At 55.6% G+C, this 25591-nt stretch overlaps 1 protein-coding gene across 1 annotated transcript; it reads left to right on the plus strand.

Annotated features, from left to right (window-relative positions):
* Window positions 1-816: 816 nt before the first annotated feature.
* Asic4 (acid sensing (proton gated) ion channel family member 4) lies at window positions 817-25043 on the plus strand. The gene is made up of 12 exons (XM_013036368.1): window positions 817-865; window positions 1964-2039; window positions 2430-3317; window positions 18573-18717; window positions 18822-18949; window positions 19134-19296; window positions 19740-19796; window positions 21765-21918; window positions 23662-23753; window positions 23831-23910; window positions 24209-24313; window positions 24761-25043. The coding sequence occupies exons 3-12, from the start codon at window positions 2736-2738 to the stop codon at window positions 24872-24874; spliced, it is 1620 nt and encodes a 539-aa protein (XP_012891822.1). The 5' UTR covers window positions 817-865; window positions 1964-2039; window positions 2430-2735; the 3' UTR covers window positions 24875-25043.
* Window positions 25044-25591: the final 548 nt, after the last annotated feature.

Genomic DNA, 25591 nt, shown 5'->3' on the forward strand with positions numbered 1-25591 from the left:
CTGAGCATAACCAGATAACTGGAGGTCTGGGAGACTGGATGGCGGGGACAATTGGAGACAGCTGGCCATTGGCAAGGATGGGGTGTGCATGTAACTACTGCTACATTCCTAGCAGCCTAGAGTGCCCCTATACCCCCTCCTCTTCTTCCCCCAGACCCAGTTACTACCCAACCCCGCTCATTTTAGAGGTGGAAGGCTTCCTGCCATGGTGTCTCTCAGGACAGAGGGCTTCATCCGGGCTCATGATGGAGGCCAGCGGATGATGGAATGAGCCTGACCCTGAGATTTCAGTGCATGGCAAGGAATTCAGGGATACACAGGACTCCAAGGCAGTGGGGGAAGGGGGGGCAGCTCCCGCTTTCTTGGCTGGGTCCCAGACTGAAGTAACCTTAAAAAAAGCAATTAAATCACCTTTTTAAAAAACCCAGTAAAGAAAAATCAATATTGGGAGAAAAGGGAAGAGAGAGAGAAGGATGGTGAAGAATGGTGTATGTGTGTTTGGGGTGGGGGGGGAGAAGGGGTGTTCTGGAAAGATCTGAAAGTCTGCTAGGGAGGGGTAAAGTGTAAGTGGGGGCTGCCAGGGTGTGCGAGCAGAGAGAGAGGGGGCTGTCTGTGGTCACTTGGACCCTTGGAATTGGCACACAGCAGCTGCTTCCACTGCCAACTCCATTTTCCCTATGGGATTTGACTTCCCAGCCGGAGGCAGCGTCTGACCCCAGAGGACCTTTCCAGCTTGGGGAGACCTCTGACTCAGACCCTGAGGCGTGGGGGGAAATCCAGCTGTGGGGCCCTGGGGAGCCACTTTGCTGAAAGGCTCGGGACAGCTGAGGCGGGGTGCCATACACAGCTAGGTCTGAGTATGTAGGTGGGTTTCATGCTGTGTAGACAGGCGCCAGGCTGGGGGGGAGGTCGCCCTCTGAGGGGCTTCTCTGACCTTGCAAGTAGGGTAGGCAGAGGCTTCTGTACTGGTGAGAATGCTCCTCTTGGGCCCCTCCCTCAGGGCCGGCCTGATGGGGGGGCAGCCTGACACAGGGGAGGGTGACCGTTGGGCAGCAGTGGCTGGACCTCGGGCTCTAATCCCCAGCAGCTGCCGTTTCCCTCAGATCGATTCCCTTCTCACTTTTTTTTTTTTTTTCAGCTGCTGGTTCCGAGGCTTGGATCGATGGAGCCTCCCCCGCCCCTCCGAGCTTCCTCTCCCTGCTGCTCATTAGCGCCCCGATTAATCAGCACCCCACTTTCCTCAGAGGGACAAGTGCTTTCTCCCCTGTGCAGGCTCACACTCTCACACCGGGGCTCCCCTGAGCGTGGCAGCCACCCCCACCCTGGGGGCATCCATGTATCCCTTCCTGATCAGCCAACATAGCTTCCCTCCCTCTGCCTGTGATGGACACCCACATGCCTGCTTCCCCCCTCCACCTAGGAGAGCAGACCCCTGCTGGGGCTCCCCTTACCCCACTCAGCCAGGCCACAGTGCACCCCTGGCATCATTGTCCTTAGGACAGCATTCCTTCTGATTGGAGCCAGGCAAAATCTTCCCCCTCCACCCCAATACCTCCACTAGGACTCTTCTTCTCCCTCTATTCTATACCTTTCTCCTTGTTTGAGAGCCCCCACCCACCCCCTTGCTCGGGGGCCCATTCATCCAGCACCCCTCCCCCAAGCCTGGTCATGGCAAAGCATTTGGAGAACCTTTGGGGGATGCAAAGCGGCAAGTTAGCCAGGGTGGTCTCTATCCGGGCTGCGTGAGTGACTGTTATAGCAGAGTTAGAGGTAAGGTGAGAGGAAAAAGAGACAGCCTCCTTGCGGGGGCAGGGTACCTTAGGGTGATGAAATCAGCCGCCAAAGCTCTAGGGAAGCGAAAAGTCTCGGAGGAGTCACAGTTGTCTCTAATGTGTCTCGCCTGCCCTCTCCTTCCTTGCTTCCTCTCTCATTCAAACAAGTGGCTCTCTCTTTCTTTCTCAAGGAGTTTCTGGAAGCTGCGGTGAGTGAGCCAGTGGAATCAGGTGGTAGCCGGAGTCAGGAGTCAAGGAGGCCAGGAGGTAGGAGATGAGAGTTGGTTGAGCCTTCGGTGGGTGTGGTCCAGAAAAGTGGCCACGAGTCCACTGGGTACTGTGGACACAGCACTTTTCCCTGGGTGGCCTAGGAGTGGGCTCTCTTGGAGCCCCCCCCCCCATGAGTGGCTAGGGTGGACCAAGAGTTTAGGGAACTGCTCTAATCCAGGGATCCCTAGCCTGGGCTGGGAGGTGGGGGGGCTTTCCCCTCCCTGGCCTAGCTCCTGCCGCCCGTGCTGCCGGTGAAACGCTGTTGACATGTCCTGAATTATTAAGCACGGGGTGGGCTCCGGAGCACATGCTGAGCCGAGCGGCTGGGGCTGCGCGGCGTGGCGGAGCAGCGCTTGCTCCCTCGCTCACTCGCTCGCTCGCTCGCAGGGACACACGCAGGGGCTGACAGCTGTGCTGGTGCTGATAAGGGAAGCCACAAGGAGACGATCGAGGAGAGAGACAAGCAGCGGCAGAGGCAGCAGCGGCAGAGGCAGCACAGGGCTGCGGAGCTGCTGGGAGTGGGAGTGACGCCCCCACCTCGGGCCCCCACCCCGTCCCAGTCCTCCTCCCGCTTGCCCTGAGTTTAGAAGAGCAAGCCGCTGCCACCACCAACACTCCGGAGGGCACCGGGGCTTCTGGCCAGGGAGGGACAGTGGCAGTAAGGCTCTGGCCAGTCCCAGCAGCCGGGGACAGATGCCGATCGAGATTGTGTGCAAAATCAAATTTGCTGAGGAAGATGCAAAACCTAAGGAGAAGGAGGCAGGGGATGAGCAGAGCCTCCTGGGTGCTGCTCGCGGGGCAGCAGCCCCTCGGGACCTGGCCACCTTTGCCAGCACCAGCACTCTGCATGGGCTGGGCCGGGCCTGTGGTCCAGGTCCCTACGGACTTCGAAGAACCCTCTGGGCCTTGGCCCTACTCACCTCGCTGGCTGCCTTCCTGTACCAGGCGGCTGGCTTGGCCCGGGGCTACCTGACCCGACCTCACCTGGTAGCAATGGACCCCGCTGCCCCAGCCCCAGTGGCGGGCTTCCCGGCCGTCACCCTCTGCAACATCAACCGCTTCCGACATTCGGCACTCAGCGATGCTGACATCTTCCACCTGGCCAATCTGACAGGGTTGCCCCCAAAAGACCGAGATGGACACCGTGCGGCCGGCCTGCGCTACCCAGAGCCTGACATGGTAGACATCCTCAACCGCACTGGCCACCAGCTTGCCGACATGCTCAAGAGCTGCAACTTCAGTGGGCACCACTGCTCTGCCAGCAACTTCTCTGTGGTGAGTTCTGCCAGCTGGGCTGCCTGGCCTGGGGTGGCCAGAGGCTGGCGTGGGGGGGGAGGTGGGGGGCTGGTACGTGAGGGCATCCTCCACAGGGCTTCCCTTCCTTCCGCCACCAGAGGCAGGCCTCGTGTCTCCCCCAGCTGGTGTGTTTCCCTCTGGCTTCCCATCCTGGAGCAGTGGATCCTCAGAGGGGGCTTCCTTGGTCAGACTGCTGCTCGCTCATCTTCTTGGTCCTGTGCCCGGGGATAGAATCTGGGAGTATCCTGGGGGTGGGCCCAGGGGTCCTGAAGCTGGCCACGATCCCAAGACCAGATGGATTGGACCTCACTTTGATCCTGGCCCCCCTTTTCTTTTGGGGCTCCTGGATTCTTCTTTCCCACCAGTGAAGGTGACATAAAGGGAAGTGCCTGGTGGGGGGGGGTCTCTGGCTAGGACTGGCGAGCTAGCCTGGCCAGCAGGCTGCACGGAGATGGTCTTCATGGACACTAGGTTCCAGTCTTTTCCGCCTCTGTGTCTCTCTCTCACACACACCCCCTTCACAACATCCTCACACATCCCTCTTTCATGGTCTCCTCCGGCCTCTCCCGCTTGCCAGTACCCCCTCCACCCTTGCCAGTACCCCCTCCACCCTCTGTTCTTGCTGCACCCTTGCCCAGCTCTGACTCTTTACTGGGAATCACTCAATCACTCCATGTGCATCTCAGCCTCAGTGCTGGAACACACACGTGCACACACGCACGCATGTGCACACACACACACACACACACACTCCTGCTTGGGGATAGTTTCCCACATATACTTAGTGTCCCCATCACTAGACTCACGTGCACAGCTGCACACCCACACACCCAGAAGAGCTACTTGTGTCTGTGCCCATTTCCCAGCTCCTAGCTGCCAAGGATGGGGTCACACTGTGGGTGCCATCCCGTCTATCCTGGTCACTGTTTCCTATTCTCCATTTGGGGAATGCCGGCATCCTCCTTCACGTCCGTGTAAACACAGGCACACGTAGTATCAGCTCTGGCTGCTGTCTCCTGCACACCTACCACTGTCAGGTGTGTGGGGGGGTGTGTCTCGCATCCCTTCTGATTATCAGGACACCACTCACCCACGGTCAGAGACTGTTATTCATGGGGTTTGAGATGCCTGTCCCCAGTCCCCTATTGACTCTGTGTGTGTGTCTGTGTGTCTGTGTGTGTCTGTGATTTCATCCTTAGCACCACTGCCCCATGCTTGTGCAGATATGTGGTGTTAATGTGGTGTCCACTCAGGCTCAGCTCCCAGCAGCAATAGGGACTTTTCCTCCTTGGGACTCAGCCCCCTTCCCCAGGCTCATGCTCACTCATCGCTTCGGTGTCATCAGGAAACAGGTGCCAACGGGGTTCCTGATCCCCACTATGCCTGCTGCCGTGTTTAGGGGCTCCTGTCAGGGATGAGGGAGTTAGGTGGAAACAGAGGATCAGGAAGGAGAGGATTGAGAGGCAGAGTCAGGGAGCAGATCTCCGCTTGTTGTCCAGCTATACACCCTGTCTTCTAGGGGGGTAAAAATCACTGCTCCCCAAAGCCAGGGCTGAGTGGGTGCCCACAGAAGAGGTGTGGTATGGAGTGTGAATGTAGCTTTTAGGATCCCTGGGGCTTCTTCTTATAGCCTCACCCCTCTGTGTTGAGTGTAGGGGTGGGGGCAGTCTCAGCAGGTGCTGCTTGGGCAGAAATCAATGGGGTCTTTGTGTCTCTGAGCAGGAGTTTGTATATCAGGCCCTGGTTGGGGGTGGGCAGGAAAAGGGAAAGGGGAATGACACATGTGGGTGGAAGACGAGATGGAGGGGGTGAAGAAGTAAAGGGAGGAAGACCCAGGGTTCCTGCCAGCTCCAGGGAAGGAGGATACAGGGACAGGGAATCTCCCAATCAAAGCTGGAGAGTCTCTGGGAATCCTCGGGAAGGCCAGGTGGAGTAAAGGTACATTTCTCATAAGCACTTTGATGCACTGGAGCTGGGGAGGGAGAATGGGAGTTTGTGGGTCTCAGCTCTGGGGCTGTGGGCTGTGGCAAGATGCTGAAGATAGGAGTAAAGCAAGCACCGGGGTACAGAATTCTGGCCCTTTAGGGACCTCTGATCCCGCATCTCCAGTCTAGACTTGCACACACCACCCCATCATTTGCTGAGTATAACACTCAGCAACCAGTGTTGGGTCTGCTGGAATTAGAGGTTGGGATAGGCCATGCCCATGACAATGGGGAAGATGGGATGTGTTGCTTGGGTGAGACTGGAGAAGGGACATGAAGACACAGTCTTTGCTAAGAACATGAGGTCCTTGGGATGTCCATGATGGAGACACAACAGTCTTTGGTAGGTAGGTCGGTATGTGAGCCATGTGGGGAAAACCTGCCAGGAAATGAATGGTGAAATGGCCAGTGACCGAGACAGACAGCCTTCGGTGCCCGGCTGTTATGTGTTTTCTGTTGCTTTCCCTGTTTCCTCCTTCCCACTCCCCACTCTGCTGTGACCTTTCCTCCGGAATCCAAGTTAATAAATGTCACATTTTCCAGCCTATTTTTACTCTGGGTAATATGCCCTCCCCCAGTCCCCTAAGCTGCTGCTCTTGCCTCTGTTACCACTGCAATCACACTCCCAAATGTCCCTTCATTGGCTCTCAGTCAGCCAGCCATTCAGCATGGAGTTCTTATAACCTACTATGTGTGGAGCTTCCTGCTGGGATCTAAGAGGACAGAAAAAATAAATAAATGAAGAAGGGGAAGAAAGAAAGAGAGAGAGAGAGAGAGAGAGAGAGAGAGAGAGAGAGAGGAGAGAGAGAGAGAGAGAGAGAGAGAGAAAGAAAGAATTCTAGTCCCCAGCCCCTGTCCACAGGCTGCCTACAATCTTGTGATAGAGCAGGGACAGAGATTCTCAAAAGCTTAAGCAACCATGCAAGAGTTAATCAGCCATGCAAGCAGTGTCATAAGATGCCAGGATTAATTGCCAGATGAGGTGCATGGCTGGTAAGAGCCTGAGTTCAGAGGAGAGAGAGAGAGAGAGAGAGAGAGAGAGAGAGCCCACTCTGAGCTGAAGAGGTCTGAGAAGCTTAAGGGATGAGGTAGACTGGCCAAGATTTGGAGAGGAGAGAGGGAAGAAAGAAAGAAGAGGGAGCTAGATGAGGGAGGTTCTCTCTGTCACTCTAGCCTGCTCTCCTCCTCTCAACCCTCCAGCTCTTCTCTTCTTTTTCTCTTCTTTCTGTGCTCAGTCACACTAAGCCACTCCTACCTTACCTCCTACTCTTACCATCACCGATATTCCTTGGTAGACAGCTCTCCCACCCTGATTCCCTACTACCACCAGCTTCCCCTAACCTCCTGTTCCAAGCCCCAGTTCTACTTTCCCCTCCTTAGTTCATTCTAGGCCTGCCCACTTACTAGAAGGCAGACATCACTCTTTCTTTCTAGCCTTCATTTCTTTCCCTGTACAATGCACCATCTCCTCTCAGCTGGGACTATTCACTGAACAGGACAAGTGTGAATTCTGCACCTACCTGATCATGCAGAATTGAACCTCAACTCTACTCCTTCAGCTGTGTGGTCTTGGGGAAACCAAAATATTTCTGTGAGCCTTAGTTCTGGTATTCATTAAATAGGATATGAGAACCTAAATATTTGGGGTTTTCATGAGGATTAAAGAGAGACCTGTAAAGAGCTAGCACGTGGACTGGCATACACATAAAATGCACTCTTGCCAGGGTCAGCTATTATAATGATCCCAGCTCCTGGCTATCTTGAACCTGATCGTTTTCAGCACCATGCAGTATCTTCTGACCTCTGTTCTCCATCACCTAGTCTTCCCTTTTGTGACCCAGGCCCACATCCTCCTCTGTGTTATTGTAGCCTTCTCATTCTCTCCCATCATTCTATCCAACCCTTCCAAGTAGGCACGTGTGTCTCCAGGAATGTCCCATTTGTGTATACTTTCCTCTGGTGATCGTGGAAATGTCTTGTGTGGTCGCTAGCTGCCCATGGCTGTTGAGCATTTGAAATGGGATCAGAGGCATGTGCTGGTGGCTGCTCTCCTGGACAACTCAGCTCTCATGATCCTAGGAATGAGGTACAGAATGCCCGTCAGAGACAGAGCTGCAATTTACAGCTGGGACCAAGGACATAGGGGTTGGATGCCACCTGTGATTGGAACTTGGTTGTCTGCTGTTGGGCTGAGGTCCCAGGGTGAGCTGAGCAGGGGACCTAGCTCCGGGAGGTGAAGGGCACTGGGGTGTCTGGGAATACCTGGTGAGCCAAGACATCTCCCCTCGCCCCCCCAGGTACAGTCACGACCTTGGTCTCTTCCATCCCACTATCTGGAAAATTAAGGCATGGGGAGGGAGAGACTCCCTGAGGAGGCAGGGGTCCTGACACCCCCAGTGTGCAGGAGGACAGAGCCCTATGGGCGCCTCCTGTCTGTATCCTCTCTTGGCTCTCAGGCTTCCCTCCCCCTCCCGACCCTCCTTCCCCACACGCTGGTGACTGCCGTGACTATTAATCACTCGCCCTGTTCTCTTCCTCTCTACTAATCAGGCACAATTAGACAAGGCCTCTTCCAGCTGGGCAGTCCCCCCCTCCCTGCCCTCCTCCCTCCCCTCCCAGGCCTACCCAGCCGCCACACAGGACAGCTCAGAGACAAGGAGGACCACATGTAAAAGCCCTGCAGTCTCTGTCCACCTCAGCCCCTGATTTGGGGCTCTTCTGCAATCCTTCTCCCCACCCCCTCTAATCCAGCTTCCTCTTTAGCCTCTTTTCCTACCTGGGACAGTCAGATCAGTATTGAGTGCCTCTGCCCCTTGTCCTTTGTTGGCCATAGGCAGTAACTCTATGCTCTCTCCCAATTCCATACTTTTACCATTAGGTCTAAGGAAGGGGCAGGGGTTCTTGTCCAGGTTGGTCCAAGTCTCTCTCATTTAGTAGATGAGTTTAATTGTGTCCCCTATCCTCTGTCCACTCCTCAGATCCCTCGGATCCCATCTTCTCCTAAGATGTAAACCCTGAGTGCATTTAGTTCAACATCTAGTTTAGGGGTGGCCTGCCTTCGGGAGTGGGGTTGTGTCAGTAAACGCACACAATGGGGAAGGTCTGAGGCAGACCAGAGTTAACCCGCAGCCGCTTCTCAAATCCAGCTTAACTGATGTGCTGTGTGAGGGTGTCCAGGGTTGGTAGGTCTCCACTTGCCCAAAGAAGCTGCCAATAGTACTTATTTCAACGAATTTCCCCTGATTTTTAAAAATGCTGAAGGCTGCCTGCAGCTTAGAAGGAAGCCCAGTCAGTGTCCTGCCCACCTCTTCCTGTGGGCAGTGGCTGCGGCTTCTCAGCCCTCCTGGAGGGGGCGCTCTCGCCATGGAGTCGATGGAGGGGGCTGTGGGCAGTGTGCCCGCGGGGACGGGCAGAGACGTGACCGTGATGGAGGACCGTGGGGAGGGTCATGAGGGACATGCCCCACAGGGCCCCCCACTCCGCCGTCCTGTGGCCTCTTCATTAATCAGGAATCAGCCCCGAGCTGGGCTCATTATCAGCTCAGCTTCTTGTGGCACTGCCGGAAGATGCTGATTAGCATGTGAAGAAATGGCCCTCACTTACCTCCCCCCTCGGCCCCCCCCCCCCGGTCCTCCCTCTTTCTCTCTGGGGTGCCCCTTCCTGGACCCCGCCCCCCTCCCCTGCCCTTCTGTTTCCTGGGAGGAAATCACTCCCTCTTGTGGTGGTAGTGGGCCTGCCTCCTCCAAGTGTGTGTAGGGAGGGTGGGGGGGAGACTGGGGAAGAGGGGGGGCAGAAAGGATCAAGGATCGGGAGGCAGAAGTAGCGTCCCAGGGTAACCGAGAATGATGCCCTGCCTCAAGGCTGCCAGCCCAAGGGCCCCGGGGGGCCGGGGTGGGGGCACTGATGGGGGCGGTGGAGCCCCGAGAGATCTGGGTGGTCCAGGGGAGATGGACAGCCATGCGGAGGACGGGACAGGGCCACCTCGGGGTGGACGGCCAGCCCTGTTCTCCTAGTCGTCTGAAAACGCTGGGCGGAGGGGGAGCGGGAGGGGCGGCCAGCAGCCCGGGGGGCAGGAGGCCCCGGGTGGTTTTTGTGTTTGTGCTTTGGGAAATCACCGTTGAGGTTTAAAAGGCTTCGGAGCCCCCTCCCTCCCAGGTGGATGGGGGATGGGGCACGGGGAGGGGGGCTAGGCAGGAGGAGGCGGGAACAGGAGGGCTGCGACGCTGTGTGTTTTCTGGGCGTCTGCCCCTCTTCCCAGGGATGGGGATGGGGGGGCTGGATTTGCAGCCCGTCCCCACCCCTACCCCCAGTGCTCACGGTGCCCTTGGGACCGCGGCTTTGGGGCGGGGGCCGGCGGGGGGAGCAGTTCCAGAGAGAGAGGCCTGGGCTGCGGCAGCCGTGGCAGCAGCGAGAGTTCAGAGAGGAGCCACGGGATGATTAAGGGGAAATGGAGGATTGATTTAGGAGGAAAGATTAAAGGAGCTAAATCCGTGGCGCTTGGCTCAGCGGTGACTAAGCGTGGACAGGATAATAGCTTACAAATGTGTGAAAGGTGTAAATACCAAGCAGGGGGAGGGGAGGCTGCTCGGCCGGCGGGGGAGGGACGGGGGCCGCACCGCGGGGTCGGGGACCCCGCTCCACCCCCCCGGCGACGCCCCCCCCCCGCGCCGGCCCCTCCCCACCGGGGTGCTTGGGGGGAAGGCCTGGGGAGGAGGGTGTTCCTGGCTGAGGTTTTTGTGTTGTTTTTCTGTTTGTTTCTGGAACGTGGCTTCCCGGGCCTAGAGCTGACGGCCGCCTCTCGCTCCCTCCGGGCTGGGGAAGCTTGAGGTCCCGGGTTCAAAGCCCACCCGAGTGTCTCTTCAGCACCACCAGCTCGTTCGGCGCCGGCCAGGCCCGCGGGCTGCACCGGCCCCCGCATCGCCCTCCTTGGGGACCCGCCCCTCCCCCGCGGCCTGCCCCTTCCCGGGTGGCGGCCGAGGCGCGCGCGCTGGGCGCGGTGTCCCCGCCGCCGTGGAAGCCTCTGGCGCTGCTGTGCGCGCGCGGAGGTCACTTTGCCGAGGAGCCGGCAGCCGAGGGAATGCAAATGAGGCGAACCCGGGGAGGGGAGCCGAGGCCCGGCGGAGACGGAGGGAGGGCAGCCGAGGCCCCGCGGAGACGGAGGGAGGGCGCCGTGATGGATGCCTGCCCCGCGGGAGGGAGCGGGGCCCGTGCGGAGCGGGGCTGCTGGGTGCGGCCTCGCCGCGCGGGTGGCCAGGCCGGTGCCACCCGGGGCGGGGGGGGAGGGAGCCGCGATGAGGGAGATCGGGGTTCCCGAGGGCGCACCCCGGTCGGGTCCCCCCCCTCCCGCATCCCCGACGCCCGGAGCGCGCGCGCGCGCGCCGTGGGTGTGTGCCTGAAGGCACAACTCAACCACAACTTCGCTGCGAGGGGCGGGCAGGGCGGGGAAGGCCTGGGTTACCAATTAAAGATACTCTCGCCTGCAAAACCGATTTTCTAGGGTTTAAGCAAGCCTGGGCCGTGGCTGCCTGGAAGCAGTTTGGACGGCTTACCTGGGTCCCCGAGCCCGCCCCCCCCCTCCGGCCTGGCCTGGCCAAGGATGCCTGACGGCTGTCTCCAGCTGCGGCCTGGAGGCTCACCGCCTTCCTCGGCTGTTCATGCCCTAGCACTACTCTCTTTTCCCACCTTGTGCCCGAAGTCATCCAGAAAAGCACTAGGGAGGGCGTGCTGATGTGGGGGTAACTGTGTTGATGATGTTGTAGTTTGTCCCCATTTCCCCCACTGTAGCCTAGCCTGCTGGCTTGGGGGGGAGGGGGAGGGGAAAGGGGGTTCTGTGTGCTCCTTGTCTTGACTAAGGCCACTGTCTTTTGTCCTTCCTGGCTTGCGCAAAGCAGCTTTCCCTGAACCTCCAACTCAAATCCAACCCCTGTTCCACCATGGAAGGCCTTGGCGGGGACTCTCCATCCCAGCGGTGGATCACAGCCAGTAACATCTATCTGTGGGAATGTTGGATTTGTGTATTTTGTTCCTGCTTGTAGACTTGGCACTTGGAACCTGCCTGGCACCTAGTGTAGATGCTCAATAAACACTTTTTGAATGAATGCATGCCTCCACACCAGGCAGCAAAGTCCTTGAGACAGAGACTACTTTGTTCTTGGACATAACCCCAGCGCCGATTACAGTCACAGTGACACAGTGTACAGGCTCAATAGATGGCGGGCGTTGGCCATATAGGTTTGTTTGTTTGGTTGTTGTCAGTCATGGATGGGGCTTGAATTCTGGGCTTGGGCAATGTCCCTGAGCTCTTCAGCTCCCGATGAGTGCTCTAACCACTTGAGCCATAGTGCCACTTCCGGTTTTCTGGTGGTTAATTGGAGATAAGAGTCTCACCAACTTTCCTGCCTGGGCTGGCTTTGAACCTCAGCTCTCAGCCTCCTGAGTAGCTAGGATTACAGGGGTGAGCCACCCGTGCCCCGGCATATATGTTGTTTAAACACCATTTCCCCCCATGCTGGCTCTGCCACATTATGTGACACTGATTCCTTACCCTCTCTGTGCCTCCACTATCTCTTCTGTGGAATGAAAATACATCTGTGTGTGTGTGTGTGTGTGTGTGTGTGTGTGTGTGTGTTAAGGAATTATTTATTTATTTATTGTGCCAGTCCTAGCACTAGAACTCAAGGCGAGGTTCAAGTTGGTTCAGACTTGAACCAACACTGTTATTTTTTTGTTTGATCACAAGCGTGAGCTACTGGTGCCTGGCTGTTAAGGAGTAAAATTTAGGTAAAATACCCAAGACGGTGCCTGGCCCAGAGAAGCTGTTACTAACATGTAATTATCTTCTGCCCCAGAAGGAAGCCTAGTTTTATTCCCATTTCATAGATGAGAAATGGAGGACCAGAGATATTAAATAAATTCAAACCCCCAAGACTTGAGTAAGTGCAAGTCCCTGAGGTAAGCTTAGTTGGGTCTTCCATCTTGGAAGAGAGCCGTATCTCAGAGCCTGGGGACTTTCCTCTGACAGAGCTCTATGCTCTGAGCAGCTCCCAAGTTGCATAGAGAGCCTTTACCCAAGGGCCTGGGAATAGGCCTGCCATCTTGGCAAGACATCCCCAAATGGGAACCCTTCTCTGTGTCCTGGCCTTCTACCACCTTGAGTTTATTTCTAACCTTCAGTCCCAATCCAGGAAGGAGTTGCTAGCCTTCTACAGAGGTATAAGCTGAGGCTCAAAGAGCTCGTTAGACACCCAAGACCACTTTTGAGTCACAGCACCATTTCTGGGTTTTGTGTTTTGGGGGGTAGTGAATAAAAGAAAGGTCTCACAGGCTTTCTAGCCCTGCCTGGCTTGCACAGAGGTTCTCAGATCTCAACCTCCTGAGTAGCTAGGGTTATAGGTCTGAGCCACTGGGGACACCTGGCACTTGTTTTTGTTTGAGATCGGATCTCATTATGCTGCTCTGGCTGGCTTCAAACTGGGCTCAGGTGATCCTCCTACCCCAACGTTCTGAGGAACCCTGACCACAGGTGTATACCACTGTGCAGGGGGCCAACGTTATCTCGTGTGCGCCTTAAAACTACCCCCTTGAAAGAAGTCAGGCAGGAATTTCTATTTCCTTTTGACAGATGAGAAAACTGAAGTCTAGAGTTGCTGATAAATCACTACCAAAAACTAAGGTCACAGGTTATCAGTGATGAGACGGGTTGGAATGAATCTGAGGGAAGAGGTTGAAATTAGGAGAATGCTGGAACTGGTGGCAGAGGGGACCTGGGTTCCAGTGCTGAATTTGTCCCTTTTCACGTGTGTGTGTCCATGGTATTGGCTATTTCCAGGCTTCTGTTCCAGCCCTTGTACAATGAGGGGCTGGTATCAGTGACCTTGATGTTCTGATTAGAGCACATACCCAGGGGTTTTGAATTGGTCCCGTCTCCTTTGCTTCATTTCTCTGTAGAGGGAGAGAAGGAGACTTTGAGCCTGGATACTGGGTCACCCCTGAGTAAAGTCAGGGCCTGGGATTGTTAGTCATGGGGTGCTAGTCATGGTCCAGGCAGGATGAAGGTAAGCAGTGCGGGGTGAAGAGGAGTTCATTCCAGGGAGCCTGAGAGGCATGGGGTGGACCCCAACAAAGGAGAATTAGGGGGAAGGGGTATTCACCCATGGAAAAGTCGGGGTGGGGCAGGGAGCATGGTGCCATGGTTTTGGCAGAAACAGGGTTCCCAGAAGGCCGTGGAGATAAAGCCCAGGATGCAGATTAGTTGTGGGATTAGTCCAGCCTGGTCTTCAGTGCTCCTGGCTGCTTCTTATCTCCTGGAGGCCCAGGGCCCTCTCCTCCCACTGCTCAGAGCCCTGGCCCTGCTAATTGCCTATTAACCCTGTGGGTTCTGTCACTGCAGGAGGAAGAGAGGCCAGAAGGGCTCAGGGAGAAAGGCAGGCAGCCAGGCAGAGAGCGAGCTATCTGAGGAAATGGAAGCTGTGGATAGATGGAGCTCAGAGGGCTGAGAGAAGTCATCGTTCAGGGAAGCGAGCACTGGACAGATCTCTCCCCCACTGCTGATCACTGTCTCTGGCAGACCTAGAGGTGTGGGAGGGGGGACTGGGGGATGGAGAGGATAGAAAGGAGAGGCATCTGGGAACAGAGGCCTGGGGAGAAGTCTAGGAGGATGACAAGAGACAGAGACTAGGCACCCAGGCTAATGGATGGACAGAGAGGAAAGTGAGTGTGGTAGAGATGCTCAGGGCAAAGTATGTGTGTGTGTGTGTGTGTGTGCTTGTGCATGCACACGTATAGGGTGGGATGGGATCCAGGCAATAGAAAAGAAAGACAGAACCAGACTGATGATCAGGCTAACAGAGGGCCAGGGGCAGAGAAACAGCATCCAGAGGGACAGTCGATCAAGTGCCAGGAACAGATAAGAAGCACGGGAAAGACAGGCTGAGATCAGGAAACAGACCTTGGTCAGATGCTAAGGGGAGAGGTGGTCAGAGAGGGACAGGCAGAGCAAGGAAAGGGGCCACAAGGAAAGTGGAAGGGAATCCAAGGGGATCCTGTCTCAGGATCCCTCAGTCTTGAGGGGTTCTAGAAGGCCACACAGCCCTGCCAAGGCCAGGAAGATGACCCAAGGCAGAGGAGAGGGTGGACCAGTCTAAGGAAATGCTATTGATCTGAGGTGGGGACAGAGCTCAGGGACAGAGATGATCTGGAAATTGGAAACGACCCTCGACCATGAGGACCTCCCTTGTCTGTGATTGGGCCCCAGACTTTTAGCTCCTGCACACCTCCCCCCTTCCTGGCCAGGGCCAGTCCGTAGGGAGGGAGCAGTGGACAACCAGTGGGACCTTGTGGCTGAACAGCCGTGCCGTCTCCATGGAAGAAACTGCTGGCTGTGCTGCCACCCGAGTTCTGCCACTTAGGAGCCAGCGGCCAGCTCCATGATGGATGCAGGGGCCAGGACTGTCTCCGGGGCAACAGTGTGCTCTGCCCAGCGGTGGGCCCTCACCGGGGCTGTGCAGGTGGCCTGGTCCTCCCAAGTCTGCGCTGTCCACTTCCCTATGAAGTATTCCCTAGGACGTGGACACTACTTCCACTCACCTCCCTGTGTCCATCCCCCCACCCGACCCCCAGCCACTTCCAGGACATCTGTGCCAGGTCATCACTCGCTTCCCAAGCTCGAATTTTGCTGTATCCTGCCAGAAGCAAGCAGGATCTCTCGGTCCCTGTCTCTGTCTCTCTCTCTCCCTCCTTTCCTCTCTTCCTCCCTTCCCCCTTCTCTCCCTTCCCCTCTCTCTCTTCCTTCCTCTTTCTTGCTCTCTCTGTGTTGGATATAAACTCACACTTCTGTGCCTCACCACCCAGATTCAGGCCTCTGAGAATCATCCTGACCACCTACCAGGTGTTTTATTGACACCTCTGCTTTCGTGTGTGCGCGAGTGTCTCTGCTCTGTTTGAATCTCCCCTGTCCTTTACTTGCTGTGCACTCTTAGCCAGGCCCCTTTCCTTCTCTGGGCTTCAAGGACCTCATCATTAAACACAAGGGCAAGGATACCTAATGATCTCCTGTGGCTTCTTTGGAGGCTCCAAGGAGAAAGATCAAAAGCAACTAGACCTGTCCCAAAGCTAAGATGTTTGACAGTATTTGTTCTCCTTCCTTCCCTCCTTTTACCTCTCCTTCTGCAAATCTCCCTGGCCTCTGGGAGTGCCAAGAGGGAAAAGCCAGATTCCTAGTCTCGGGGAGTTCTGGTCCCCATGTGTAAAGCTGACCATCAGAGAGACAATGGTGTTGGCCACATGGCAGTCAAGGCCCCACCAAGGTGGTGTGAATACCGAGGGACACTATGGTGAGTAATTCATCATTCGGGTCTGTTGGAACAGCCCAGGCCCCCGTTAGCCTCACAACTCGAGCATGCACTCAAAATCAGCTGCATGGGCAGGCGCTGATTCTAGGATCTTCCTGGTCTGCAAGAGGACAAGGCTGGATGTTTTGAGATTCTTGTAAATGTGTATATATTCCCTTCACCGGCCTTCCCCACAGTACCAGGGAGCCAAGAGTCTTGCACCCAGCCATGAGAGCACAGGCCCGGAGCCGGCCGGCTTGCTGGACTCCATCTACTGCCTTTCTAGTCAATGTGTGCTCCATGGACCGACACAGAATCTCAGCCCTTTCCACTCACCTTCATCTATTAAGTCAAAGTTGACACTTAAAAAGAAAAAGGTATCCAGGTGATTTGTGCACGCATGAGAGTCTGAAGACCACTGATGTGGGGAACCTTGGCAAATCCGCTTAATTCTCTGAGTCTCAATTTCCTCGTCTGTAGAATGGGGAGATAATACTAACCTCAGGGTAGCTGTGAGGACTCGGCGGGTCGTTTAGCACGTTCAGCACACTGCCTACTGTCGGTGATGACCACCTCTGGCCCTCAGACGGACATGCAGCAGGGAAGGCACAGGAGGGCTACTGATGAGGAAGCCTATGAGGAGTTGAAAAGCAGCAGATCGGGAGGGGAATGGGGAAGAAGAGAGGCAGGACGAGGGGAAGTGGGGCAGGCTTGGAGTTTGTATAGATGGCGTGAGCAGCCAGGGCCTCGTGTCTGGATGAGCTGGGTGTCTGACTTGAACAAGCTACTTCACCTCTCTGAGCTGCAGTTCCGTCTGCTGGGCCCAAGAGCCTGACACCTGCTTGAAAGGCAGCGTGCTGCGTGGAGGAAACAGGACAGCTGTGGATGTCATGTTCCATGAACGTCATGCTTGTTCTACATGCGGTTTTGTTTCTGAAGAGGAGGCAGGGTGGCTGAGTGTGGGGGTGATGATCAGGGTTAGGGCTTCTGGAACACTGAGGCTGGGCTTCCGGCCCAGCTGAGGAGGGAGGCCTTAACCCTGTCCCACAAGATGTCCCTAAGGGCCCCTTGGATCTGCTCAGAATTCTGCCCTTCGCTGCCCTCAGCCCAGCCTCGTCCTCCCTTTGCAGCTGGGCCTCCCTCCAGGAGATCCCTTCCCTCCACTCAGCTTCCTGCTAGTCCCCAGCTGTTTTGGTTTTTGTTGTTGTTGTTGTTCCCCAGAAGAGGAGAGGGGTGGGGGAGGTGGGGGATGGGAGTGATTGAGTGCACTGACCCCTTGCCCCAAGGGAAGGTGCTGCCTGTGATGGGTTTGACCCAGGGGCTGGTCTCTTTGGGGGTGAACCTGACAGGCGGAGGGAACTAGAATCCGTCTCTCGCCTCTCTTTGCTCTCCACTCCCAACCCAGCTGCTGCTCAAGTCCCCGTAGGCAGTTAGAATTCCCAGCCTGAGCCTGGACTCTCATCTCTGGGGCACCAGCGCCATCTGGTGGCTATTCTGGAGAACTCTGCAGAGGGGCTTCAGGCGAGCGCTCCTTTGGTCCCTAACTGGAGCAGGGGCTAGGAATGCCAGGCCAGCTCCAGGCTTCTGTGTCTTCTGTGTAGCATGTAGTCCAGCAGGGGAGATGGATGGGGAGACAGGGAGCCAAGGAAATGAACAACTTCATGTCAGGTCTGCATGTGTGCATTAAGCAAACCCATAAATGGAATGTGAAGGTGTATGGTAGGAAGTGTCACTAAAATTGGGGCTGCCAAGAGGAGAGAGACATTCCGGGACCAGGAGCAAAAATGATGAAGACCAAGGAGGAGCACCAGATGTTTGATTTGTTTGATTTTGTCTCTGAGGATGGAGGAGGAGCAGAAAAGGGAGGCAAGTGTCCCATCTTGTGAAGACTTCACACTAGGGAAGAGATTTGATTGCATGTTCTAGAAAACAAAAACCTATTTTTTTATACTGGCACTGGGGCTTGAATGCAGGGCTTAGACACTGCCCCTTAGTTATTTTTGTTTTGATTTTTTGTTTTTGATTGTGTGGCTTGAACTCAGGGCCTGGGCACTGTCCCTGAGCTCTTTTGCTCAAGGCTAGAACTCTACCACTTTGAGCCATAGCTTCACTCACGGTTTTCTGGTGGTTAATTGGAAATAAGAGTCTCACAGACTTTCCTTCCTAGGCTGGCTTTGAACTGTGATCCTCAGATCCCAGCCTTATGAATAGCTAGGATTACAGGCGTGGGCCACCAAAGGCTGGTTCCCATGGTTGTTTCTTAAAAATAAATTTTACCATGTAAATTTGACGGCATGGGATACAGATCATAAAATCCAGCAGGTGACTTGATTGTGTTCAAAAGTGCTGTGGCTGCTTGACAGGTTTGGGAGACTATGGTGAGGAGAGCATCACTGGACATAGGAGGAAAGTGGATAGGTTCACCTTCAGAGGTAGACTTGCCAGGGATCAGCTGTTGAATTGGATGTGAGGGTGAGCGGGATACAGAATTTGGAGGTCCTGCCGGGCGCTGGTGGCTCACGCCTGTAATCCTAGCTACTCAGGATGCTGAGATCTGAGGATCGTGGTTCAAAGCCAGCCCGAGCAGGAGAGACCGTGAGACTCCTATCTCCAATAAACCACCAGAAAACTGGAAGTGGCGCTGTGGCTCAAGTGGTAGAGCGCTCGCCTTGAGCTGAAGAGCTGAGGGACAGCGCCCAGGCCCAGAGTTCAGGCCCCACGACCGACCAAAAAAAAAAAAAAAAAGAATTTGGAGGTCCTGACTTGACAAACAGGGTAGGAATAATCAGTTTTTTTTTGTTTTGTTTTTAATTGAGAAGAGAGTTGGGGGCAAGGGTGAGGGCAGGATTTGGGAAGTTACCAAGAGTTCTGCCATTGATATTTTCTCTCTCCCTTCCTCTTTTCTCGCCACCTCTCCCCAGGTCTACACTCGCTATGGGAAGTGCTACACCTTCAATGCGGACCCTCAGAGCTCACTGCCCAGCCGGGCGGGGGGCATGGGCAGTGGCCTGGAGATCATGCTGGACATCCAGCAGGAAGAGTACCTGCCCATCTGGAGGGAGACAAGTACACAGATAGGAGAGGGGCAAGGGCCGGTCTAGGCTCCTGGGATCTGAGGCCTGGGTCCTCTACTTGGGATGTGTTTCCAAAGGTCCTCATCTCTTGTGCAGATGAGACATCATTTGAGGCAGGCATCCGGGTGCAGATCCACAGCCAGGAGGAGCCTCCCTACATTCACCAGCTGGGGTTTGGCGTGTCCCCAGGCTTCCAGACCTTTGTGTCCTGCCAGGAACAGCGGGTGAGAATCCCCCACCCCCCAACAAAGCTGGGCCTGGGCCTGGCTTAGGAATGGGGCAGGCCTCCGTGCCCAGAAAGATGCTGGCCAGATCTGTCTCCCTTCAGAAGTTCACAGCCCAACAGTTCAAGGCCCTTGACGCTCAGTGAGACCCTTCACCAGGACTTCCTTATACCCACCTCTGCAGTTAACCTATCTGCCCCAGCCCTGGGGTAACTGCCGGGCAGAGAGTGAACTCAGGGAGCCTGAACTGCAGGGCTACTCAGCCTATAGCGTGTCTGCCTGCCGGCTGCGCTGTGAAAAGGAAGCTGTACTTCAACGCTGCCACTGCAGGATGGTGCACATGCCAGGTGGGCATCTCACCCCAACTAGTCCTCTGTGCCACTCTGCCAGGTTCCAGAGCCTCTAGAGGCAGAGTACTGCTTGTATGCTCCCAAACAGGTGCATGTGTACAATGTGTATATCTGTCTTACCTATGAGAGTGCGTTTGTAGCTACGTGCGGGATTGTATGCATGTTTTCATATACGCGTTTGGGAATGCGTGCCTCTGGGCATGGTGCTGTGTACATCTGCGCTTGTATATTTGGAAGAGTTGGATGTGTACGTTCAAATGCATGTATACCAATGAATGTAAATGTTTTCATGGATGTATATATCCATGCATGACTTTTCATGGTTAGATGCATGAGTAAGTTCACATGTGAAAGACACATGCACCTTTGTGTGCACCCCCACACCTGGCTGTGTGATGGAGAGAGAAAAAGATCTCAGGAATAATCTTCTCTCCTTTCAGGCAATGAGACCATCTGCCCACCAAATATCTACATCGAGTGTGCTGACCACATACTGGGTCCGTGCTGCCCCCTCCTCCCCGCCCTCCATCACCCTTCCTATACCTTTCCCCTCACTGTCTTGTCTCTTCTTCCAATCTCTTCCTGGAGGGCTCTTTCAGAGGTTGGACCCTCTGTCTCATATCTTGGGGGGGTCTGAGGACCTTTGCAAGTGTAGGTGCTTTGGTAAGTGAGGACAGATATGAGGGATTGCAGACCACCCCCAACTTGGGAGTGATGAGTTGAGTTGACCTACTCTGAGAAAGTACAGTCAGTGATTTCTCTCTGGGTCCTGGGGAAAACACATTGCTGGCTGTGAGTATAGGTAAGGAAAACTCTGTCTGTCCATAGGTCTTGTCTGATCTGCATCTTATCCACCCATCCATCCATCTATCATTGATTGATTTTTTTTGTGTCTTTTTTTTTTTTTTTTGTCATCATGGGGCCTGAACTCTGGGCCTGGGCACTGTCCCTCAGCTCTTCATCTCAAGGCTAGCGCTCTACCACTTGAGCTACAGTGCCACTTCTGGCTTTTTCTGCTTATGTGGTGCTGAGGAATCAAACCTAGGGCCTCATGCATGCAAGACAAGCGCTCTACCACTGACCTACCTTCCCTGCCCCACCCCCCTTTAAAAATATCTTTATATTATGTTGTGTTCTTGCCTTGGAAGAGTGTTCAGTCCAGCAGGTCTGTGTAACAATATGGTGGTTCTTGGATATGGAGCCTCAAGGGGCTCCAGGGTTCTAGGCAGGGGCATGTGGTCCCAACCTGGGGAGGCAAGGAGGAATCATAGGGGAAATCGTAGTCAGCCACGTGTTCAGGGTGGCATACTCTAGGTGGGGAGGACAGCATATGCTAAAGACCTTGGGACCAGCACACCAGGCCAGGGTGGTTGGAAGCAGAGAGCCTGGGAGGGGGCAGAAAGCATGGGAGAAGGAGGCTCTGGGACACCAGTAAGGGCTTAACGCACGGCAGGAAAGCCATCTGATTTTCTGACAGTGAACTGATGACATGAAGAGAGTGGGTAGAACTTGAAGTTATTAATTACACCATTACTTCAGCAAGCTTGTGCTCACTGCAGTAATCCAGATGTGGTAGGGCCTGAGGATTTGCAGTGGGTTTGAGATGCTAGCAAGACTGATTGGCATCCACCTGCACCCATCAAAGGAGTGATTGGATGTTCAGTGAAGGAACAGACGTGTAATCAGGGTTGAAGGAGCCATAAAAGATGTGGAGAGTTCACAGAACTCTCCACACCAGGGAGCCTTCACTCTCTCAGGCCCGAAAAGGAGAAAGGAAAGGGGGCACTGTGGAATCCTGGGGCTGTCTGAGCAGACTGACTGATGGCAGTGTGGCCGCAAGAGGAGGAATGCGGCCTCTGCCAATCTACATTCAGCCTGGCAGTGAGGAAGCAGGGGAAGAAATACACTAGTATCTCTGCCTCCCACCCTCTGATCCTGCCCAACTCAAGGCCAGAGGGCAAAGAAGTCAAGGCGATGGGTTGTTGGGCAGAAATCAGTCTCCTGGAGCATGAAGCAAGGCAGAGTGGAGAAGGACTTGAAGGGCTACATAGAGAAAGACAGCGCACCCAGCATGTGAATCCTGTCCATCTACGTATCCACCTGTGTATCCATCCGTCCCTCCCTCCATCCCTCCCTCCCAGCATGCTCGCCATGCCTTTGTGTGGTCTGACAGATGGGCTCTGACAGCCTTCTGAGCCAGGAGGCCTCCCTGTTCCAAGGGGCTAGGGGCAGAAGGAGGGGGGAGGAGAGGGGATCTGAAGATTCTGTCTACACTGGATCTGTTGGGAAGTGTAAAGGCAGTCAGGATGTGTTGGGGGGAGGTGGCCAGCATCCTCTAGGAAGTGCCAGGTCTGTCCCTATGAATGGCTACGCCTGCCGCAGGACAGCCCTTGTAGACCCTCCTTGCTGCCCGGAAGGCCCGTGGATCCCCCTCCCCCTCTGCAGTTGGTGTCTCTGTATTGCAGATTCCCTTGGTGGAGGCTCAGAGGGTCCATGCTTCTGCCCCACTCCCTGCAACCTGACCCGCTATGGGAAAGAGATCTCCATGGTCAGGATACCCAACAGGGGCTCTGCCAGGTACCTGGCGAGGAAGTACAACCGCAATGAGACCTACATACGGTATGTGGCTTCCTACAGCCTGGGGGCAGCAGGGCAGGGTGGGGCTGCCCTCTGAAGTCCTGGTTCATGGAGGAAAATGGGAGTGGCTGATCTTTGGGTATGCTGGGTCTTCTACCAAGAATTCGGTTTGCTGTTAACTACCCATTCTTTTTTTAAATTATTATTATTATTTTTTTCTGGTCGTGGGGCCTGAACTCTGGGCCTGGGTGCTGTCCCTCAGCTCTTCAGCTCAAGGCTAGCGCTCTACCACTTGAGTCACAGCACCACTTCCGGCTTTTTTTCTTTTTGCTTATGTGGTGCTGAGGAATCAAGCCCAGGGCCTCAGGTATGCAAGGCAAGCGCTCTACCACTGAGCCACCTTCCCAGCCCTTAACTACCCATTCTTCAAGTTGTACGTTGTGTCTACTTCCAAGGAAGGCCTAATGGATTCAAATGTTGCTCCTCGGAACTTCCCACAGCACCTTGTAAAATCTCTGCCGCTGCATGGATGTCTCTGTTTTAGAACTTTTCGTGTCTTTTCCCCCTTGCAAACTGGGAGCTCTTTCAGGCTAGTTGAGGGAACAATGTTCAACTGGAAAGGAAGATGCAAGAGGATGGAGCCAGGTGTGGTGGCTCATGCTTATAATCCCAGCTACTCAGAGATCTGAGGATCGAGGTTTGAAGCCATCCCAGACAGGAAAGTCCCTGAAGCTCTCATTTCCAATTGGTTTGAGCACAAAAAGCTAAGGGATAACATATCCAGGCCCTGAGTTCAGATCCCAGTACCAATACACACACATGTGCATGCACACAGTCATAGACACAGAGATACACACACACACACACACACTCATGGGAAGGTTGGGAAAGGAATTGAGAGGCCACACGAAGCCTGGACTTGGGCATCCTGCATCCAGTCAACCAATGCTGAGCATTATCTGGGTCCCCTAGGGAAACTTATGCCACAATTTTCAAACAAGCCACATTTCAGCGTGCGGTCCTGAGTCTTTGGCCCTGGTCAGTGAGAGGAAGCAGGAGAGACTTGAGCTGAGCCCATGTGGACCCTGAACTTGGGTCCCTGAGAGGATGAGAGGAGGGAGCTAGCCAGGTTAGAGACGTGTGGTGTGGAGCTGGAGGAGGAGGACAGTAGTGGCTGAGAAGCAGTTTGGATAAGAAGATGCCATAAACAGGTCCTAGGCAGACTTGAAAGCTGAGAACAGGAATCTCAGAATGAACTGAAAGGCAATAGAGAGCCACTGAAAGTTCTAGAGAGATATGTGAAAACTGGTACTTTAGAGGAGGCAGGGGACGATACTTAAGGTCCCAGAATTATTTGTTGTTGTTGGTCGTAGAGCTTGAACTCTGGTCCTGGGTGCTGTCCCTGCGCTCTTTAGCTCAAGGCTAGTGCTCTACCATTTGAGCCACAGCATCACTTCCAGTTTTCTGGTGGTAAATTGGAGATTAGAGCGTCATGGACTTTCCTGCCCAGGCTGGCTTTGAACCTCGATCCTCAGCTCTCAGCCTCCTGAGTAGCTAGGCTTACAGGTGTGGCCACCGGTGCCTGACCCAGAGATTTTAAAATTTATTCCTCTAGCCCCTACTTATCCCTCAAATCTAGGAAGCTACCACACAGCTGAGGCTCCAACCCACAGGGGTGGGGGGGGAGGGTCTCAAATCACAATCAGCTGGACCTGAGAATGCACCTATCAGCCAGCTGCTGTGAAGAGCAGCCCCACCCAGATGACCTGCTTCCTGTCTCCACAGGGAGAACTTCCTGGTCCTAGATGTCTTTTTTGAGGCCCTGACATCTGAAGCCATGGAGCAGCGAGCAGCCTATGGCCTATCGGCTCTGCTGGGTGAGCCCTGGCCCCACCTACCTGGGGTAGATCAGGTGCCCTGCCTACTCTCTCTCACCTGTCCTTCTGCTCCCCAGGAGACCTTGGGGGCCAGATGGGGCTGTTCATCGGGGCCAGCATCCTCACCCTGCTGGAGATCCTTGACTACATCTATGAGGCAAGGGGCCTGGAGAGCACCTGATGTGGGAAAGGCTGGGGCTGAGGGGGGGGGGGAGGGTTGCAATGTCTACTCCTGGTTGGCTGCAAGGTGGGGCTTTACTACTGGTGCCATCTCCGGATGGCACTAGAGGGCGGGGCAGGGGGTTGCTGAGGAGTCAGAAGCCCTTTGGGTTTGGGCCTGGACAATGGGGGAGCTCTGTTGTGGGTCTCCTGAGTAGCTGGATGGGTGGGCTAAGGCCCTCCCTGCTCGGCCACATTTCTTGAGCCCACTGCTACCCCCACCCTGACTCCCCAAGGTGTCCTGGGACCGGCTAAAGCGGGTGTGGCGCCGGCCCAAGACGCCTCTTCGGACCTCCACTGGGGGCATTTCCACGTTGGGACTGCAGGAGCTGAAGGAGCAGGTGAGGATGAACCGAGCCCGCAGTCAGAGCACTTCCCCCAGAACCGACATGCCCCAGCCCGGAGCCCGCAGCCAGCGCACTCCCCCAGAACCAGAACCGACATGCCCCAGCCCAGAGCCCGCAGCCAGCGCACTCCCCCATGTCCAGCCCAGAGCCCGCAGCCAGCGCACTCCCCCAGAACCGACATGTCCAGCCCAGAGCCCGCAGCCAGCGCACTCCCCCCAGAACCGACATGTCCAGCCCAGAGCCCGCAGTCAGCGCACTCCCCCCAGAACCAACAGCCCCCAGCCCAGAACCGCAGTCAGTGCATTCTCCCCGGAACCTACATGCCCCAACCCCGAGTTCTGAACTAACCTGTGGGAGGGGTGCTCGGGAAACAAGGAAAAGCTGTGTGAGGCTCAAGGGCACCACTTGAGTCCCCTGGTCCACTCCCTCTTCGTCTTACAGAGTCCCTGCCCAAGTCGGGGCCATGCTGAGGGAGGGGGGGCTAGTGGCCTGCTCCCCAACCATCACCACCCCCATGGCCCCCCAGGAGGCCTCTTCGAAGACTTCGCTTGCTAGGATGGTGCTGTGTGGCCAAGGACCCAGGAGGCTGGAACCCCTCCAGGATTCCACACACCTCCTGCTCCTAGGACAGAAGGCGTAGGGCCGCCAGGGCTGAGGGGAGGGGCGGTGCTCACTGACAGGACCCGGCTCAGTCCTGCTCCCCGACCGGGACTCAGCTGCCTTGCACAAGGGTCCTTCTTGTCCACACTCCCTACCCCCAGCCCGGTGTCTGGGGAGGGCCCCTGGGGAAGGGGAGGAGGGGGAGGGAGGTGGAGGCCATCCTGGCATGGCTGGCCCCTCTGTACATTTGTATATATTTAAGGGAAGACGGGGTGGGGGTGGGGCACAGATGTAAGTGGGTGGGGCTACACGGGTGGGTGAGTGGGGGACAGCCCCGGTCCCAGCCCTAATATCAGCAGAAGGGAGGGGAGGTCCCTGGTCCTCAGGCATGCTGGGCTGGTTTCTACTTCCCGCTCGCCAGGCCCAGCACCCCTCTTGGCACGGGGTGGGTGGGTGGCCCAGCAGGCCTGGCCCAGCTCCCAATGCCCCTTGTACCGGCCCCACCGGAGTCCCTGCCGCCACAGGGGGGACAGGAGACCTTTCAGACCTTAGCTGGGCTTGGGGGTGGGAAGGGAGCCTTCTCAGGCTTCTCTCCCTCCAGACTGGTTTTATAAAGTGCTGATGAAATTGGGAATAAAGAGGCATAAAGAATTCTCTGTTATGTGTGTGACC

This window comes from Dipodomys ordii, unplaced genomic scaffold (genome assembly GCF_000151885.1).
Source record: "Dipodomys ordii isolate 6190 unplaced genomic scaffold, Dord_2.0 Scaffold1, whole genome shotgun sequence".
Taxonomy (NCBI): Eukaryota; Metazoa; Chordata; class Mammalia; order Rodentia; family Heteromyidae; genus Dipodomys; species Dipodomys ordii.